Source organism: Suncus etruscus, chromosome 7 (genome assembly GCF_024139225.1).
Source record: "Suncus etruscus isolate mSunEtr1 chromosome 7, mSunEtr1.pri.cur, whole genome shotgun sequence".
NCBI classification, from domain to species: Eukaryota; Metazoa; Chordata; class Mammalia; order Eulipotyphla; family Soricidae; genus Suncus; species Suncus etruscus.
Window position 1 is genome coordinate 6,682,745 of NC_064854.1, and position 18,505 is coordinate 6,701,249.

At 51.4% G+C, this 18,505-nt stretch overlaps 1 protein-coding gene across 1 annotated transcript; it reads right to left on the reverse strand.

Moving 5' to 3' along the window:
• Positions 1-1,115: 1,115 nt before the first annotated feature.
• EDN3 (endothelin 3) lies at positions 1,116-18,225 on the reverse strand. Its single transcript, XM_049777032.1, has 5 exons — positions 18,177-18,225; positions 17,382-17,649; positions 2,747-2,920; positions 1,325-1,378; positions 1,116-1,122 (listed from the first exon to the last, which is right to left on the reverse strand). The coding sequence occupies exons 1-5, from the start codon at positions 18,223-18,225 to the stop codon at positions 1,116-1,118; spliced, it is 552 nt and encodes a 183-aa protein (XP_049632989.1).
• Between the last annotated feature and the right edge of the window lie 280 nt (positions 18,226-18,505).

An 18,505-nucleotide genomic window follows, 5' to 3' on the forward strand; every position in this document is an offset into this window, starting at 1 on the left:
CTCCCTTCAGCTCCCACAAGCTCCTCAGGACAATTCCTGAGGCTGTAGAACCTGAACTCACATTTTACTAACACACCTGACCCAGAGTAGGGGAGGACAGAGGCTGAGGCCCAAGAAAGGGCACTTTCGTGTTTTTTATTGGGCAGGGATACTCCTTGTGACCTTGGGGTCACACTTCACCTAGCTTTTTAAGTCTGATGGTTCTGAAAGTCTGATAGCTCAGGATCAAATCTGGGGCCTCACAATAGTTCTCTTGCTTCCCCATCTCTGATCTATTTCCTTGGTCCCATACTTCGTTGGTCCTAAGGGAAACTGAGGCCAACAACCTTCTCACCCATCTTCTAAACATCTCACAGCAATAAAGCAGCTTATGAGGTGGGGGGGTCTGGCGCCATGCTTGAATAGTTCTAAGCATTGGCACCCCCATTTCTCTGTCTGAACTCCCTTTCCACCTTCAACCCCTAATCAGCTTGGACCCCCACCCCAATATGCAGCCAGCCACCACTTCCAGCTCCTCCAGTCAATGATTTATTGCTGCCTGCACACACACACACACACACACACACACACACACACACACACACACACACACACCAATTTAAGTCATATGGAAACAGACTCTTAGTGTATCTCAAAAATGCAGGGCACGGCTGGCACTGCTTACACAATCAGTGAATGAATGCTGGCTGGAAGGAATAAATGATACCACGCTCGGATGGCTTTAATCACAGCTTCTCCTCAGTTCAGGGTAAGGGAGCGAGACTGAGAGACTCAGAGACAGGCCGGGCTGACTCATGCTCTTGGGGGAAAGAGGGGGGCCCATTTTCATTAAAGGAGCTGACAGATCCCTCTCCGGACACCGGGGGAGACGTGCCACCAATTGGAAAAGGCTCCATGACGCTAAGCGTGGTTTCATCTTCCCAAGATGGGGAAGGTCATTCAGGTGATGGTCATGGACATAAATCACCAGCCCTTCACAAATGTGGAGGTACCCAGGAATATGAAAGTTTGATTGCAAAGGCAGCAAAGGTGACAAGGAACTCGGGATGACAGTACTTCCCAATAGAATAGATAGGGGTCGAGATGACCCTCAGAGCCCCCTGGGGTCTCCATGTTCAGAATCTGTGTGGAGAAAAGGGGTGTGGGGTGAGAGCAGAGGGAGAAACAGTGATGCAGGTGAGGGCAGTTGTGAAATCAGGCATCACTGTTGGGAATGAGGGCTGCAGGGTTGGGGTCACCTCAAACCCCAGGATTGTGGGGTTGACCTGGGCTCGAAGGAGGCTTCACTCCAGCACTATACCTGGCCCTGGGCATAGAGACTCACCCTTCATGCCTGGCCTTTCTCCTCTCTGGAGGATCCTCTTCGCCTCTTGTATTCCTATAGGGAGCAGGGAGAGAGCCTTGAGTTCTCACATGGCAGGGGGACAGTCCAGCATCTTCCATCACTCAGTCCAGTCAACCAGGACCCCTCTCACCCCTTGAGGCAGCTGTGCCAAGACCCTGCTTTCACATTCTCTGTAGAATAAGGACCCTTCCTGGGAGAAGAGGGAGGGATTTGGGTATGCAGCGACCAATTTAGCTGTCTCCTATTGGGTCAGGGGCCTGTCCTTTATCAAAGTCATACAGACTCACACCCTTCTCTCAGGCCACCAGAGTGACCGGGGAAGATTTGGGGAGCCCAGGGACGAGTAAGGGGAATGAGTAGGCTATCTTCCTTCTCTATATGGGGTTCCAACCCCCAGGTCCAGAGGCTGTGAGGGGTGACCAGAATTCTGTGTGCTGGCTTTGGTGAGGTGGGACAACAATATTTAATTTTAAAATGCCCACAACTTACTCCTTTTAAAAATAATAAAAATAGGGGCTGGAGAGATAGCATGGAGGTAAGGCGTTTGCCTTTCATGCAGGAGGTCATCGGTTTGAATCCTGGCGTCCCATATAGTCCCCCGTGCCTGCCAGGAGCAATTTCTGAGCCTGGAGCCAGGAATAACCCCTGAGCACTGCCAGATGTGACCCAAAAACCAAAAAATAAAATAATAATAATAATAAAAATGCTTTTTGTTGTTGTTTTTGGGTCACACCCAGCAGCACTCAGGGGTTCCTCCTGACTCTGTGATCAGATATTGCTCCTGGTAGGCTCAGGGGACCATATGGGATGCTGGGAATCAAACCAGGTCCATCCCAGGTCTGCCACATGCAAGTCAAACACCCTACCACTGTGCTAGCGCTCCAGTCCTAATTTCTTTAATTGAATCACTGAGATACAGCTACAAAGTTGTTCATGATTGGGTTTCAGTCCAACATTGTCCCAACACTCATCCCTTCACTAGAGCATCCTTCCCACACCAATGTGTCCAGTTTTCCTCCCTCTACCCCTAGTCTGCCTCTATGGCAGACATTTTTCTTTTCTGTCTCTGTTTCTTTCTTTTTTCCCTTATAGATACTGTGGTTTGTAATACAGTTACTACAGGGATATCATGCCTATATCTCTTTCTCCTCCCAGCACCCACTTCCTGTCCAGAGTGACCATTTCCCACTGTCATTGTCACAGTGGCCCCTTCTCTGCCCTCACTGCCCTCTTCACTCTTGCTCGCAACTTATTTTGATTAGGGCTAAGGGCTAGGCTCATGGCCCAAGTGCAGTGCACTTCCATCTGAAACAACCGTGCTGGGCTGTGGAATCTTCTGGAAGATGGAAGGGGAGAGGGATTTAGTATCCCCCCCTCCACCCACATACTCAGGGGTCCTACCTGCTGGCAGCGGGGGTCCAGGTGCAGAAGCTCACACAGGCCCAGTCATGATCATCCATACAGGTGCAGCGCTGGGCCTGCTGGGCTGGTGGCAGGGACTGTGGGGTCAGTCCCGAGGCCCTCCTGCCCCGGAAGCTGGCACTGGGGTTGGACAGTCCGTAGGGCACAGTACGTCTACAAGAACAGAACAGAATTAGGGCCAGTGGGCTCGGGACCTCTAGAATAGTCAGTAGATGGGGTCTCTCAGGGCAAGCAGCTGTTCTGAGTCTGGACGATGCCTCATTTCTGGTATTTGGGGGTCTTTAGAAGCCTGTGGAGGGGATCCAGCGGCCCTAGAATGTGTCATGGTACAAAACTAACTCTGCCTGGATCAGTAAGGATCCAGAGTCTAGGGCCTAAATGCTTCATTCCAGGGCACACACAGTCCTGAGATTGGGGGTGCCTGTCTGGACTTTCTCCCTGCACTGAATCCCAGCACGAACACTTAGGACAACATGTCCGCTGGTCCCAGCGTCCTGCAGTGGACATGAGGCCTGTCCTCCGACAACACAGACACCCCAGGCCTGCTGACACAGCATGAGACCCTCACCACAAGAAGATCGTCTTCTCCAAAGGACAAGCACACAGACAGGGCTCAACTCCCGCTGACTCTGAGGACAAAACTGGCTTTAGAAAATGTCATCCTAGGAAAACCAAACTGTCTGACACTATTGACCAAGTTCGTTTATGGCCACAGCAGGGTGGAGATCGATGGCGTAAGTCTGAGCCACGAGCACTAAAATCTGTTTTGGATGCCCCGGGCCTGGGAACCAGGACCTCCCCGGAGACGGGCAAAGACTGCCAGGCAGTGTCATGGGACCAAATTCTAAGCTGATGCTTAGCAACATCGAGGGGGACAAATCACTAATAATGAGAGGAAACTTGTGTGGCTGAAAGTGACTTGTCCAATAAATCAGGCCCCCTCATCCCCCCCAAAGATCAAGGTTGGTTGGGGAGAGTCCCCACAGAGCATCCCAATCCCATCCTCCCTGAAACTTTTGGCCATTTCTCTGAGATTTCAACATCAACTCCCAGGCAATTGACTTTCATTGGAAACACTCACCATGGAGCCTTTTTGGGGTGTCAACGAGGAAGTATGGGGAGTGTCCCCATATGAACCTGAGCAAGCACAAGCTTGCTGCCTGCAATTCTGCTGGATGGAATAGCCTCTCCTCCCCTACCTGGGATCCTGGTAGATGCAGACCCCAGGACACAAGTTCAGATCACCGCAAGGCAAAATGAACCTGATGTAACTTATTTAGCAATTGCATCTTGACTTTGAGGCTGGTTTTGTGACCCCCTCAGGAACAGGAAGTGAGGAAGTGAGGAAGACACAAAGAGCACAGACCCTGTGGTAAGGCCTATTGGGAGATGTGTTTTTCCAGTCATGAGACCACATAAAGTCTCTAAGTGCTGACATTCAACAGTTCCCCATTTCCTAGGGAAAATTGCACATATGTAGTTGCAATGTTCCCTTTCCCTACCAGCACGAGCCCCGAAAATGCCAAAACTGCATCGGTTGAGGTCATGCAATTGTGTAAGAGAGAGCACTTTGCTGTTGGAAATGAGGCCACCCAAAGTGGATGACTAGAGAGAGGGCATGCTTTTGCCTGCAACAGGTCCATGACAAGTGAGCAAAGATCATCTGCAGAAAGGCTCTCCCCGCAAACCCATCCCATGGTGCTCCCCACATCTCTTCAAGCACATTGCTGCTGGAGAGGAACTTATGGGCCTGCAGAGATAGCCAGACCCCAGAGCCCACCACAGAGAGTTCAGTGGACACCCCCAACCCACCAACCTGGTATCTGGAATGAAGGTTTCTGTCCTGACAAGCTCCTGAGGAGGAGAGACCCACCCACCCAAGCCCGAAGATGGGGTGTGTACTTCCTGTTTCCCTAACCTCTTCTTTTGGTATATGAAAGTCCACCTGGATTACAAGTCCTTCCCCAACCCTGGTGACTGGGGTTCTAGATAATAAAGAAAAAGTGCTGGCTTTGGGCTGGAGAGAGAGAAAGTACAGGGGAGAAAAAAGAAAACACATGGCAGAGGCAGAATATGGCAGACCCTGCACATAGCAGAGAAAGGCTGTAAGGAATAAAGCAAGTTGACTCCAATGAATACCTTTTCTGACTGCTTGTGAGTTATTTCTCCACCACTATCCTGCTTCATCAGACCCATCCACCTAAGGGGTTAGAAACATGGTGCCTGGGGAGGCCTCACCCAACTCGTGGACTTTATATATTTTTATTTTTAATCTACAGGGGGTGTTTGGAGGGTCCATCCCTCCTTTGGCCCTCCATTGCATCTCCACAGCACCCTGATCTCCATTCACTCCTCATTCCTCAGGGCCACCACAAGCCCTAGGGCCTCTGGCAGGAAAGTTTGGGCCTGTGCGTGACATAGGACACTGATTCCCCAGAACACAGCCTCGAAACAGGTTCCTTGGTTGCAATCCCTACCCTAGACTCTCAGGGCCAGAGGTGAGTTGGAGGCTGCTCTGGGCTTACAGGAAGGCCTTCTGGGTACAAAGTTCTCTGAGTCTCAGAGCTCGCTCCTGAACTCATATCCAGGCTGAGGGACACCAAGAATTAGGCATCCAGGAGCTCGTGGTAAGCAAATTCCAGCCAGCATGACTAGAGTTCAGTAGCCAGGATCCTCTCTTCTCTCTCCAAGCATCATGTTGCCTGCCTGCCTGTCTGTCTGTCTGTCTGTGTCTGTGTGTCTGTCTGTCTTCTCTGAGCAATAGGGCAGAATAAGAGCCGCGATGAACGAAGGAAGCACGACAGGCCAATTCTCCAAGTGTTGTACAGGCACTCGCTCAATACCGAGCCCAGGAACCGAGGTGTAGGTGTTTGCATGAACTCCCTATGCCTTTCAACAGCTTCCAGGGGGAAAGGCAAAGGCATCAAATAATTGGATGAGACCCCCACTCCACTGCAGGGAAGCTGAATGGCTGCCGCTTGGAGAACAATTCTCCAGCTCACAGACCTATACGTAGGCAAGTGATACCTCAACTGCCCACTAGATGTCAAGCTGAAAGATATGACACAAGTCATCACCAAGGTCACGTGAAGTGTTGACCTTCAACAGTGCCATATTTCCTAGAGAAAATCACACATATGTAGTCAAGCTGAAAGGCATGACACAAGTCATCACCAAGGCCTTCCTGGCATGCTGCCTCCTGCCTCAGGAACTGGTTCCTCCTGATGACAACTAGGCAAGAAGATTCTTGACTCATGACTTGATTGAATCAGTGGTGGGACCATGAGGACGGGATCACTGGACATGGAGAAAGAGCATGATTTTATGGCATTTGCTGCCTTGGGTTTGATCCCCAGTACCACCAGGAGCAAGCCCTGCCTGAGTGAAGACAATAAAAGTCCACACCACTCTCAACTGGCCTCTTATTCCTGCTCCAGGTGGACAGAGGTCTCTGAACCCACCATCTTTGGAACTGGCACAGTGGGGAGGGTGTTTGCCTTGGACATGCCAGACACAGGTTTGATTTCAGGTCAGGAGTAATGCATGAGCTCAGAGCCCGGAGGAAAGCCTAAACATTGCCAAGCGTGGTCCAGAAAGCAAACACAAATGAACCTATGATCCTTAGTTAAGGCCAGAAGGCCTCACTTACCACCTTCCATTCATCACGTGAGTTCGCCACAGGAGCAGCAAGTAAGGTCAAGGCAAGCATATTTATGTCAGACAGAACCTCTGTCCCATGCCCTCAGGCCCAGGCATGTCCATACCTGCTATGTGTCAGCTTTGTGTTCACAGACACTGAGTGCCCCCAACAGGGCCTGGCCATTTCACTCTTTTTTTTTTTTTTTTTTTGGTTTTTGGGCCACACCCGGTAATGCTCAGAAGTTGCTCCTGGCTTGGGGGACCATATGGGACACCGGGGGATCGAACCGCGGTCCGTCCAAGGCTAGCGCAGGCAAGGCAGGCACCTTACCTTTAGCGCCACCGCCCGGCCCCGGCCATTTCACTCTTAATGATCCCCAGATCCAGCTCAATGCCATCTACAAGTGTCAATAATGCTAACCTTCCAAATCTCTTCATCCACTCCTCACTAATGCCAACCGTCCAAATCTCTGTCATCCCTCCTCACTGAAGCAATCTTCCAAATCTCCATCAGCCACTCCTCATGGGCAACAGCACTTCCTCTAGACAAACTCTTCTCAGCTCCAGAAAGCACATTTGAAAAAGATGTCCAACTTTAAGTTCAGAGTTCCCCTTTCAGAAAGGAATGGGCTTCTTCTTCCTGACTAGAAAGCCAACTTCTCATCCCCGAGCTTGATAGGCTACACACAAGATTCACAAAAACCAATTACAGGTAGCCCAGGCCAACTTCAAAATCACCAGAAAAGTCTCTCCGTGGCTACCGTGGCTCTCAAGCACAGTCATGCTTTGCCTCACACTCAAGAGCCAGCAACAAACATTTCTCCCTGCATTGAGGTCTAAGCTCAGATGGGTGGTTTGGATGGAGACCAGCCATCCAGCATGCTGAGGTTTCATGTGGTGGACAGAATCAATCAAGAGCTATTTAGGCTGGTTCCCAGAAGTGACCAGACTCACTGTCAGTGGCAGAAATACCAGCATGGTGGCCAAGGAGGGACCACACACTCTGGGAACCCATCCTCCTTTGCCCAGGTTAGATCAGGGTCCAACTGAAGTGGGCATCAGAGTTTACAAGGCCCAGTCTAGCGATTAGTCCCACAAAGCCATATAGGACAGACCCTAGGACCTAGAGCTGGACTTTGACCCTGCCCCAGAAGAGGTATTTTCCATGTGAAAGAGCACATTCTGCTGAAATATCTATACCATGAAGATTATATAAAGCGGGGCCGGGTAGGTGGCGCTGGAGGTAAGGTGTCTGCCTTGCAAGCGCTAGCCAAGGAAGGACCGCGGTTCGATCCCCCGGCGTCCCATATGGTCCCCCCAAGCCAGGGGCGATTTCTGAGCACATAGCCAAGAGTAACCCCTGAGCGTCAAACGGGTGTGGCCCAAAAACGAAAAAAAAAAAAAAATAAGATCTGGGGGCCGGGCGGTGGCGCTGGAGGTAAGGTGCCTGCCTTACCTGCGCTAGCCTAGGAGACGGACCGCGGTTCGATCCCCCGGCGTCCCATATGGTCCCCCAAGCCAGGAGCGACTTCTGAGCGCATAGCCAGGAGTAACCCCTGAGCGTTACCGGGTGTGGCCCAAAAACCAAAAAAAAAAAAAAAAAAAAAAAAAAAAAGATTATATAAAGCATGTAAGAAAGTGATAGAAGACCCTAGGAAATGAAAAAACTATTTCATGCATTTTAATGGGAAGAATCAATGTTTCCAAAATGGTCATTCTCCCTAAATTGTTATATAGATTTAATGCAATTTCTATTCAAATCCCAATGGCATTCTTCAGGGACTTAGAACATCAATAATAAAGTTTGTATGGAGTCATAAAACACCTTGAGTAGTCAAACCATATCACAAAATAAGAAACTGGGAGGCATTTAATTACCTAACTTGAAACTATCCTACAAAACTATAGTGACCAAAACAGTAAGATACTAGACTAAGGATAGACTCTCTAATCAATGGATTAGTCTTGAATACCCAAAACAAATACCCATGTCAAGACTCAACAAATTTTCTACAAAGGAGCTCAATATACAAAGTGGACTAATGATAACCACTTTCGCAAATTGTGATGGGAAAACTGTACAGCCAGATAACTAAAAATGAAACTGGACTCATAGTTCATTACTCACACAAAAGTCATTTCCAAGTGGATCAAAGACCTTGAGATCAGACCCAAATCCACAAGATACATTAAGAAAATCAGCAGAATGGTCCAAGATCTGGCCTTCACAAGATTTTTTTAATGAAATGGCTTCTTTGGCAGAGGCGGCAGAAATAAAACTAAATAGATGGGACTACATCAGCATTAAAAGTTCCTGCTTGGGAAAAGAAACACAAGCTAAAACTAAAAGAGATGCACTTGAACAGGAAAAATATTTGCACTCAACACATCAGATCGAAGGATTAATATCCAAAATGTATTAAACACTCACAAAGATGAACACAAATGAACCAAAAACCCATCAGAAAATGGAGAGGGGCCAGAGTTATGCAGGTAGGGCATTTGCTTTGCAAGCAGCTGGCCCGGGCTCAATCCACAGTATCCCATAGGGCCCCTGAGCACTACCAGGAGTAATTTCTGAACAGTAACTTGTGAGTGATCCTAAATGTGGCCTAAAAACCAAAAAGAAAAAAGAAAAGAAAAGAAAAAATAGAGAAAAAATGAAAAGACACTTCAGTGAAGAAGCCAGAGAGATGACCAATAGAAACATGTAAAGTACTCACCATCACTTAATGTCAGGGAAATTTGAATCAAAATGACAATGAAATAGTATCTCACACCAAAAGAATGGCACACACACACACACACACACACACACACACACACACACACACACACACACCAAAAACCGGGATGTCTGATGATGGGGATGTAGTGGAAAAGGAACTCTCAGCCACTGCTGCTGAGAATGTTGCCTGGCCTATCCCCTCTGAAAGATAATCTGGAATTGTGTCAGTAAAGACTAGCGTTACCATTTGACCCAGGAATTCTACTTTTTGGACACAATTCCCTTGGGACACAGGTCCTTCGTAATAAACCTGTGTACTCTGTTATTCATTGCATCACTCAGCTCAATAGCCAGGATATGGAATCAAGCCAGGTGCCCAACAATAGCTGAAGGAATAACAAAAGTATGCTATATTTACACTACGGAATACTATGCAGCCCCAAGGAATGATGCAATAACGCAATTATCTGCCACTTGAATGGGACTAGAGGGTTTCATGTGAAGTGAAGTGAGTCAACAGAAGAAAGAGAGAGTCTGATGTTACTTTACTGTGGTGTGTAGAATAATGGGACAAGGAAATACACAGCATCAAAGGGGGATACTCAGATTACCCGGGGCCCTGGGTCATAGAAATGAGGAGGATGGGCAGGAAAGGAAGTGAGGGGGGAGGAATAAGAAGCTGGAGAGGAGGTGACAGGGGCAGCTGGTACAGAGGTGTGAAACAGGCACATATCAGGGGATAGCTTCAGAGACAGTAATTCTGAAAGCAGCAGAAGCAATTGACAACCAAACTTCAAAAGTGCTTAACAGGGCCCGGAGAGATAGCACAGCGGCGGCGTTTGCCTTGCAAGCAGCCGATCCAGGACCAAAGGTGGTTGGTTCGAATCCCGGTGTCCCATATGGTCCCCCGTGCCTGCCAGGAGCTATTTCTGAGCAGACAGCCAGGAGTAACCCCTGAGCACTGCCGGGTGTGGCCCAAAACCCCCCCCCAAAAAAAAGTGCTTAACAGGTTGGCAAGGATCCTGGGGACACTGATGGTGGGTACCGCTGTTGGGACATCACATAGAATCAACTATGAATCACTTGGAAACCTGAGTTGTCACTGTAGAAAAAAAAGCAAAACTATTTTACTTTATTCTTATTTTTATATTGGGTGGGGGGAGCGTCACACCCAGTGGAGCTCAGGGGTTACTCCTGACTCTGCACTCAAAAATTGCTCCTGGCAGGCTGGAGAGACCATATGGGATGCCAGGAATCAAATCCTGGTCAGTTCTGGGTCAGTCTCATCGCATACAAGGCAAACGTATTACCATTGTGCTATCACACCAGCCCTACAAAACCATTTTAAAGAGAAAAAGAGTGAGAGAAAGCACCATTCTGACCAAGGCTTACTTCGCACTCAGACAGATGCACTTCGACACCTTCTGGCCACATTCTCCTCTGAAACAGCTCGAACATGGGGCCAAGAATAGGCAGTACAGACACTGAAGCTCCTTGGGCAGCTGAGGGAGGAGCTGGGATCCCATTCCAAGCAGCACGGTCAACACATTTCCTTCTTGACTCTACCCATTGAGAGCTCCTGCCCCTGCTGGCTATGGCTCAGCTGCAGCCTCCATTACTCTACCTCAGAAGGCTCTACCAGGTGCTCTCCTGAGCTAAGCAATATCTTCTGGGCCAGGAAGCCTGGTGAGTGTTCCTAGAACCACCAGTAGAGATGGGGCCTATTGAGGGCAGGGCAGAACATTACCATCCCTGAACATCACTGGCCCATAAGCTTTGGGTGGGTCACACGGAATGCAAGTGCAGAGGCCAAGGAAGGCAACTTTAGATATTTTTACATGAGGATCCTTCTAGAACCAAGACCAGCATGGGTGGGTGGTTTTCCATCTTTTTCTTGGAGCCTTATCTGTTAGGTTACACCTTATTTTATCTAAAACAAAGATTCCTTTGTATGTTTGTTTACAACTTGGATTTACCCCCAAACAGAGATTGTCTGACTTGGAAACCTGGGTAGGACTGGCTAGGGATAGCCTGAGCTATCTGCCCTTGCCTTACTTTACTCAATAAAAATGACAGTTCTGGCAGGTAGCTGGCTCTTCATATGAGGTAGAAGACTGACAGGCTACACGTTTGGTTTAAATTATTTCATGCCCGATCCTGATTCAGACTCATTCAACTGGGCTTGAAGATATGGCATGTAGGGTGATATTACACTTATCCTCCCTCCTGGGGAACTCAATCACTCAAGCTACCTTTGCATCCTTGGACCTGTCAGGTGGCCTACAGAGAAGCCCATCAGGCACTCTCTCCCGAGCCCACTCTGCAAGATCATACATGCAGAAGATTCTAAAGTATCATTCCTGCCAACCAAAGCTCTGAAGCACCCGCTGCCATGAGCCCAGTTCCACAGCTGCCAAACCTGAGGCAGCCTGGCCCCATCCATCTCTGTGCATGAATGAGCTCAGACCCAACAGAGACTGCAAACACCTTGGGCTCCTCCTCACCCTCCCTTCTGCATTCACAACTCAGGGTGCAGGAGAGAGGCACCAGGCTCCAGCAAAGGGCTGGTGAAGGCTTTATAATTAAGTCTGACTCTGCTGTGTGCGGTGAGAGTTTCCGGAAAATAAGGAACTGATGCTGTTAAGTCCATGGCAGGTGGATGGCACCACCAATTAGCTAGTTTCTGTCCATCTGGGATAACCCCAAGGCATCCCAATGAGGTGGAGTTTCTTTTCCCAGATTCCAGATAGAAGAAAGCATGAGAAACAGAAAGAGAAAAAGGAGACTGAGGAACAGAGACTCCATCACAATGGTGTCAGGAGCCCACAGAACCTAGAAGGCAACCTGGGCCCATCTGAGGGGGTCCTACTGAAGCAAGAACCCCACCAATGGCAGCACTGCCCCCACCCCACTCTGGCTACAGTCTAAACCTATGGAGCAAGTCCTCTGGGGGACCTGTCCAGCCAGCACCTGGGGAACTGAAATATTCAAGTTCATATGGCAGGCATCACACCCAGGAACTGAGATGGGGCCAAATCAACAGCCCCAGCTGCAAGCTGGACCCCACCTTTAAGGGAGTTATTTACTTCATTGATCCTTACTAGGGGAAGGGATATGGTTTAGAGCCTCATATATCTGGGACCCTGAGTTTGAGCTCCCCCACACCTCCCAAAAAGAAAATATTAAATTAAGTTTTTGGGGGGGCACACTTAGCAGTATTCAGGGCTTACTCCTGGCTCTGTGATCAGGAATCACTCTTTCTGGGCTCAGAAGACCATATGGGATGGTGAGGATCGAACTTGGATCGTCCAAATGCAAGGCAAATAAACGCCCTCCCCACTGTATTAGGGCTCTGGTGCCAGTGTTAAATGACACATGGAGACAGGCTTGAGGAACCGCCCTGAAAGTACGTGTCTGTGCGGGTGTCACTGGCCTCACCCCATGCTCAGCCCAGCAGGAAGTTGTCAGCAAGGAGTTCCAGAAACATCCCCTCAACCCCTGTGTTCTCACCACCTCCTGGTGACCTGGCACCATGGTTCACTCTGTGAGGAGATGCCCTGAGCTCCGAGGACTCACCACTCATTCTGTTGAGTGAGTGCCCCAGCTGCCAGGCTGTTCTCACACTGCCCCAGCCTTCCGCTGAGCTCCTGAACCCTAAACAGCAAAGGGGGCCCCCAGGCCTTTGAACACAGGCCCTGCTAATCTTTCAGGAGCCTCGATTGCCAACACACTGGACTCCAAGCGGACCAGGAGCTCTTCCGCAGGGCCACTGAGCCTAGTTTTATTTTCCTTCTACGCCAGATAATTCCTGTACGCTTTGGGGTGCGAACAAGTGTGCGTGAGCACGCATGTGAGTACATTTGCATGCACATCTATTTGTGTGTGTGCGTGTCCCCATTTGAAGGAACTATCCTTCTGCATCATCAGAAAAGTGACCTTGGATGCAAACAGGTCATTTCCCCCCCATCCAACAGCTGGGTTTTTACTTGTTGCAAGAAACCACAGTCCAGATGCTTTAGGACTGCCAACCCCCGCCCCCCCCCCAGAGGTGCATGAAGCAACTATAGAACTGCAGGGGTGACTGAGGGCTGGACTTTGGGTGCTCCCCAGCTTCCTTTGTTTGACATTCTTGCAAGAGGAAACCATGCGAGCAATGTCGGTCTTTCATCTTCCTCAGATCTAGGGCCAAGTCTCTAGCTGTAATGTCCTTCCCATTTCACAGAATCCAAATTCTTCCTCCAGGTCACTCAAGGCACACATGTGTCTCTCTCTGTTTCTCTCTTGCATCCACTTCAACCCACCCCAACAACCCCTCCTAGTCATGGCGAAGAGGGGGCAAAGGAAGAGTACGGTTGGGAGCAGCAGGTGTGACCTCCGTGGGTTGGGCCAGACTGCAGGCGTCTGGCTTTGAAGCTGGATCTCCCAGCACGACTGCTCAGACGATGTTCCAGGGGTCCAAAGCCCTGACCCGTGCACTGGTTTTTCGGCGAGGCCATCGCAGCGGTCACAGCAGTGGTCAAACAGAAGGAGAGTGAACTCCAAAGGTGCAGCAGGATTCATAAAGCCTGGCCCCAATGAACTCAAGGTCATTTCCAGCTGGTCACCTTCATCTTCACGCCAATGTTCATATTTGTTTTGTTTTGTTAATTTTTCCCCCTGCAGCTGGCTTCCTAACTATTTCCTGGGAGTCACTCTGCAATGCCATGGGAAAGACTGAAAGGAGGAGTTTTGGGATGTCTAGAGGGTAGCCGCCTCCAATCAAGGCGAACTCTGCTGATCTTGCCCAGTAAGAATATTAGAACCAGGCAGACTCTGTGCCATCATCGATTGAAACAGCATCTGAGGTGCTGATGTGCAGCATCCACCCATTTGAGACACACACACACACACACACACACACACACACACACACACAAAGACAGAGACAGAGAGACAGAGACAGAGAGAGTCGGGAATAAGAATATCATGCCCCCCTCTCCAAACTCATTTCTTCACCACCAAGAGCAGAAAGCCAGACCCATGGGAACAGAGAGCACAAATCCTCAGTGCTCGTAGCTGAATCAGCTTTGGCTGGAACAGTGGGCACAGGATGGCCATGTGCCCGCTCGCAGGCTCCCTCAGCTTCAACACCAGGCATAGGCAAGGCTGGCCGTGCTGTGGTGGGCAGTGTTCTCCACACAAGTGGGGTGCTGAGTGCCAATGCTCAGCCAAGAGGTAGGGCACCACTATCAATATGGTACCTACTGGCCCCAAGTGAGCACATGGATGAGGGCACATCCCACATGCATGCCCAGACTATCCCCCACCTGTCAGATCCAGGGCTCACTCTCAGGCCAGAGTTGGCGTCGTCTATCACTAGGATTGCCACCATACTCGCCCCATCACTAGGATCCCCCCTAGGCATTCCTCAGCTGGATCAGCTCAAGTCCCACAATGGTGGCCCAGAGGGTTCCAGACCACCCTCCATTCCATGGGACACCCTGAAACTCCAGCCTCTTTTTCGAAAGAGATGGTTGGCTGGCTTTTCGTAACCAGCATGAGAGTCAAGATGAGTCTGGATGCTGTTGGCTGCCATTTGAGCAGAAACCCAGTGCTCTGCTCTGTATGTGGCACCCACTTGCAGCTGACTCCATGACCTACTTCTTTTTTTTTTTTTTTTTTTTTTTTTTTGTGGTTTTTGGGTCACTCCCGGCAGTGCTCAGGGGTTACTCCTGGCTCCATGCTCAGAAATTGCTCCTGGCAGGCACGGGGGACCATATGGGACGCTGGGATTCGAACCGATGACCTCTTGCATGAAAGGCAAACGCCTTACCTCCATGCTATCTCTCCAGCCCATGACCTACTTCTTATCCAGGAGGAAAGATAGTTGGGCTACCAGACTGGGCTGGGTCAGCATAGTACCTGGGGCTCACCTCATGGCCCCTGAGAGGGGAGCCCCCCAAAAACACACAGAGGGGAGAGGCCTGAGGGGCGCTGCAGCCCTGTCCTAAACCAACTGCTCTTTCAGCAGGGAGTCCCACCCTGCCAGGCAGATGGCTCCCATTTGAGCATAAACTAGGTCACGTGTGCCTCTCAGCCCTGCGCTCTGCCTCCCAGAGACTGGCACATTAGTCACTCTCCACTTAGAGAACCAAGTTGAGGGACACAGATTCCTTCACTGCTGCCTGGGGCACCACCATGGGATAGGGGACAGGATGGCGGTGAGTGGCATTTGTGGAGGCATCCTGGGAGAGGTCACAGAGTACAGGGGGCCCTAGGAGCCATTTCAGCAGTGCTGGCCCTGGGTCAGTCAGTGGGCATTGAAGAGAAACTGAGGTGGGTTTCGGCCTGTGAGGGGACCCTCAGAACGACTCTCTTCAATGAGGTGGAGTCAGGAGGATGCTCCCAAAACAAGAAGCAGCAGGGCTGGGAACAACTCATACCTGGGCCTTGTAAGAGTTGCCTGAAGTCAGCTTAGGGGCCACTAAGGCCCCTGGGATGAGGGGCACTGAGGTAAAGTGGGTGAGGCCAGGCCCGCAAAAACCCCTCTTCCTCTCTCCATGCTCTGTTAGGGACCTTCTGGTTCTTCCATTTTCTAAGAAGATCCCCATCCTGTCCCCATGCCCCCCAGGCCAGTCTTGTCCTGGGGACCTGAAAGAGGACAGTCCATGTCTGAAGTGTCAGGAAGGGGCCCAGAGGGAGGGCTGGGGGTGAGGAAAGAAAGGGTGAAGGGAGGAAGAAAGAAGGGACGAAAGGCCAACCCAAACCAGCCAGAAAAGTCATCTCGACCTCATAAAAACAGTTCTGCTACCTGACTTGAAAGCGCCCACATCTGGCTATTGTCATTTGGTTTCCTCCAAGTAGCTCTTGGGGCTCACAAACACCATATTTAATCTCTGGAGTGTTTGAAATAATTCAGGGCCAGGCGAGAGGGAAGAAGTAAATCAGAGCGTCAGGGAAAGTTTTGGAGACGGCACCTGGGAAAAGCAGGAGATCCCAGCATCCTGGGCCAGGAGACCAGACAGAGACTAGGGTTCAAACACCACTCAAGCCCTTGTCAACACTGGGGAATGGCGGCTACAGGCACTCACTTATCCCCTTCCTGATCAGCCAGAGCGAGAACTGTAGTGGTCCCCAAGGCCGCTGCTCAGCCCCTACTTCTGCTCCCTCTCTCATCTCTTCTCCTGTCTCCTGAGCTCCCATTGGATTTCATAGTCAAAATGCTGAGCCACTGACTCAAGATTGTGGCCAGTCTGTGCTGGGGTCTGGAGTCCCATTGACTGACTTAGCCATCAGTGCTCAGAAATCATGCCTAGTGGTGCTTGGGGGACCCTATGGGATGCTGGGGATCAAACCTGGGTGAGCCTTGGCGTGCAAGGCCAGAGCCTTCCCTGCTGTGCTTTGGCCCAGCTCAGGCATTTATGAAAGAAAGGAAGATCTAGGAGGGCCCAGTGGGCCTAGGGGTGATCTTCCAGAAATGTGGGGGTCCATCTCCCATCAACTACGCAGATAAGCGGGCCTCTCCCTCCATTGGCTGGGGGAAGACCCATAAGCCAGGGACCCCAATCCTGAGGCCAGGTTCCCCTCTGGCCCCTACCCCAGGAAGTGCCATTAGGGGTTCCAGAAGCCCCTTGACTTCGAGAGAACCATAGTCCACTTGCTTGAGGTCAAGGCCAGCAGGGATTCTGTTTCCTCAGTCCCATGGGGCTGAGGAGATAGAAAAGGGGTCCTGGTACAGGAATACCTGGGGTGGGGTGGAGTGGGGTAGAGAGGGCTGGACAGCCAGCATTGGAGTGAGTGAGTCCTGGGGCGCCCTGCAAGGGGTGAGCCCCATCAAGCCCAGCTCAAGAAGAGCTGGATGGGCAATGTGACCGGATGCTTTGCCAGGAGGGAGGGACTGGCAACCCGGCCTGCCCCGGCGGGTCCTGTCCAGTCCAGGCATCCCAGCAGCTGCTTTCGAGGAATTCGAAACCAGGAGGAGGGGCGGGCAGGGACCACTTAGCTCTGGGCAGGAGGGGGTGTCCTGCATCCCTGGACCTTCTCAGGTGTCTGAACCCTGTGTCTGCTGTAGGCCCTCGGAGGGAGGCCCAGCGACCCCCGCAGCAGAAGCGCAGGCATTGGGTTTCCCATGAGGGGGGCAGGCCTTCTTCCACTCTTGCAAGCACCAAGAGGGCCAGAGAGACCAGCAGCCTGCAGGGCTGCACAGACCTGGGGTCCCAGAGTGTGTGTGACCCTCTGGGCGGGCACCCCTCCCCCGACCCCACTCACTCAGGCGTGTTGATCCAAATAATGTCCAGGTGGCAATAGTAGACGCACTCTTTGTCCTTGTATGTGAAACACGTGCAGCGTCGGTCCCGGGGTCGGGGCACCCCGACAGGGTCTGGACCCTGCTCCTGTCCGGAGCTGGCGGGGTGCGGGCCCTGCACTCCTGCAGCCATTCCCCTCTCCTTCAAGCCACCCTCAGAACTGGCTGCCGGGGAGGCCCCGGCTTCTCCGCTCCTGCCAGCCCCAGAAAGTGGGGACAGAGACAGGGATCCTGCAGGAGAAAGCAAAAAGAAGGGGAAGGGGTGTCCTGAACTGGGCCTGAAGGTCTCCAAAGAGCCACCCACAATCACATAGAGGGTGACCCAAGTGCTGGCAGTGTCTGGCTGGGCACCCTTCTGCAAAGTTGCCTTCCAGGACGCTGTGCAGTGAGTGGGTGGGTGTGGGACTGCTGTGCAAGTGAGTTTGCAAAGCTGGGGTGCCGGTTCCAGGAACATTTGCAGATCCTGTGCAGCCTGGCAGGAAAAAAAAAAAAAGCTTTGGAGCTATTTTCACTTTCTGCAAACTTTGCAAGCCCTCTGCGCCCTTTCTGCAAACTTTTATGAAACAACAGTTCTCCACTTGGTGAAAGAAAACGAAAAAACAAACCGGCCAAGTTATTCAGACTCAAGAGGTTCAGCTCGTCGCCACCCCTCCTTCCCTTGTAACCCCCAAAAACCTACCGGCTTGTCCACAAGGCATCCTGGGGCCTGAGACACCCCCTCCCCAGTAGGGCCTTTTGTGTGCGCCCCGCGCGCTTACCTGAGTTGGTCAAGGCGAGCACCAAGAGGAACGCCAGCCCCAGCTCCATGAACCCCGACCAGGCTCGGGGGGCACCAGGCCGGGAGCAGCACGGATGCCTGTAGCCGCCAAAGGGCGCTGGGCCCGGGCACCGCTGCCCCTGGGCTCCTGCGGTGCCTTCGAGGCCGCTCCTGCGTCCGCGCGCCCCTCTCCAGATCGTCCTCTCCAACTTCAGTGCGCGCTGCCCATCGCGCGCAGGGCGGCCGCTGTGGGCTGGGGCTCGCCTCCTGCACCACCCCCTCGCCTCCCCGCCCCCCGGAGGGGCTGGAGCTCGCCGGGCCTTTGAACCC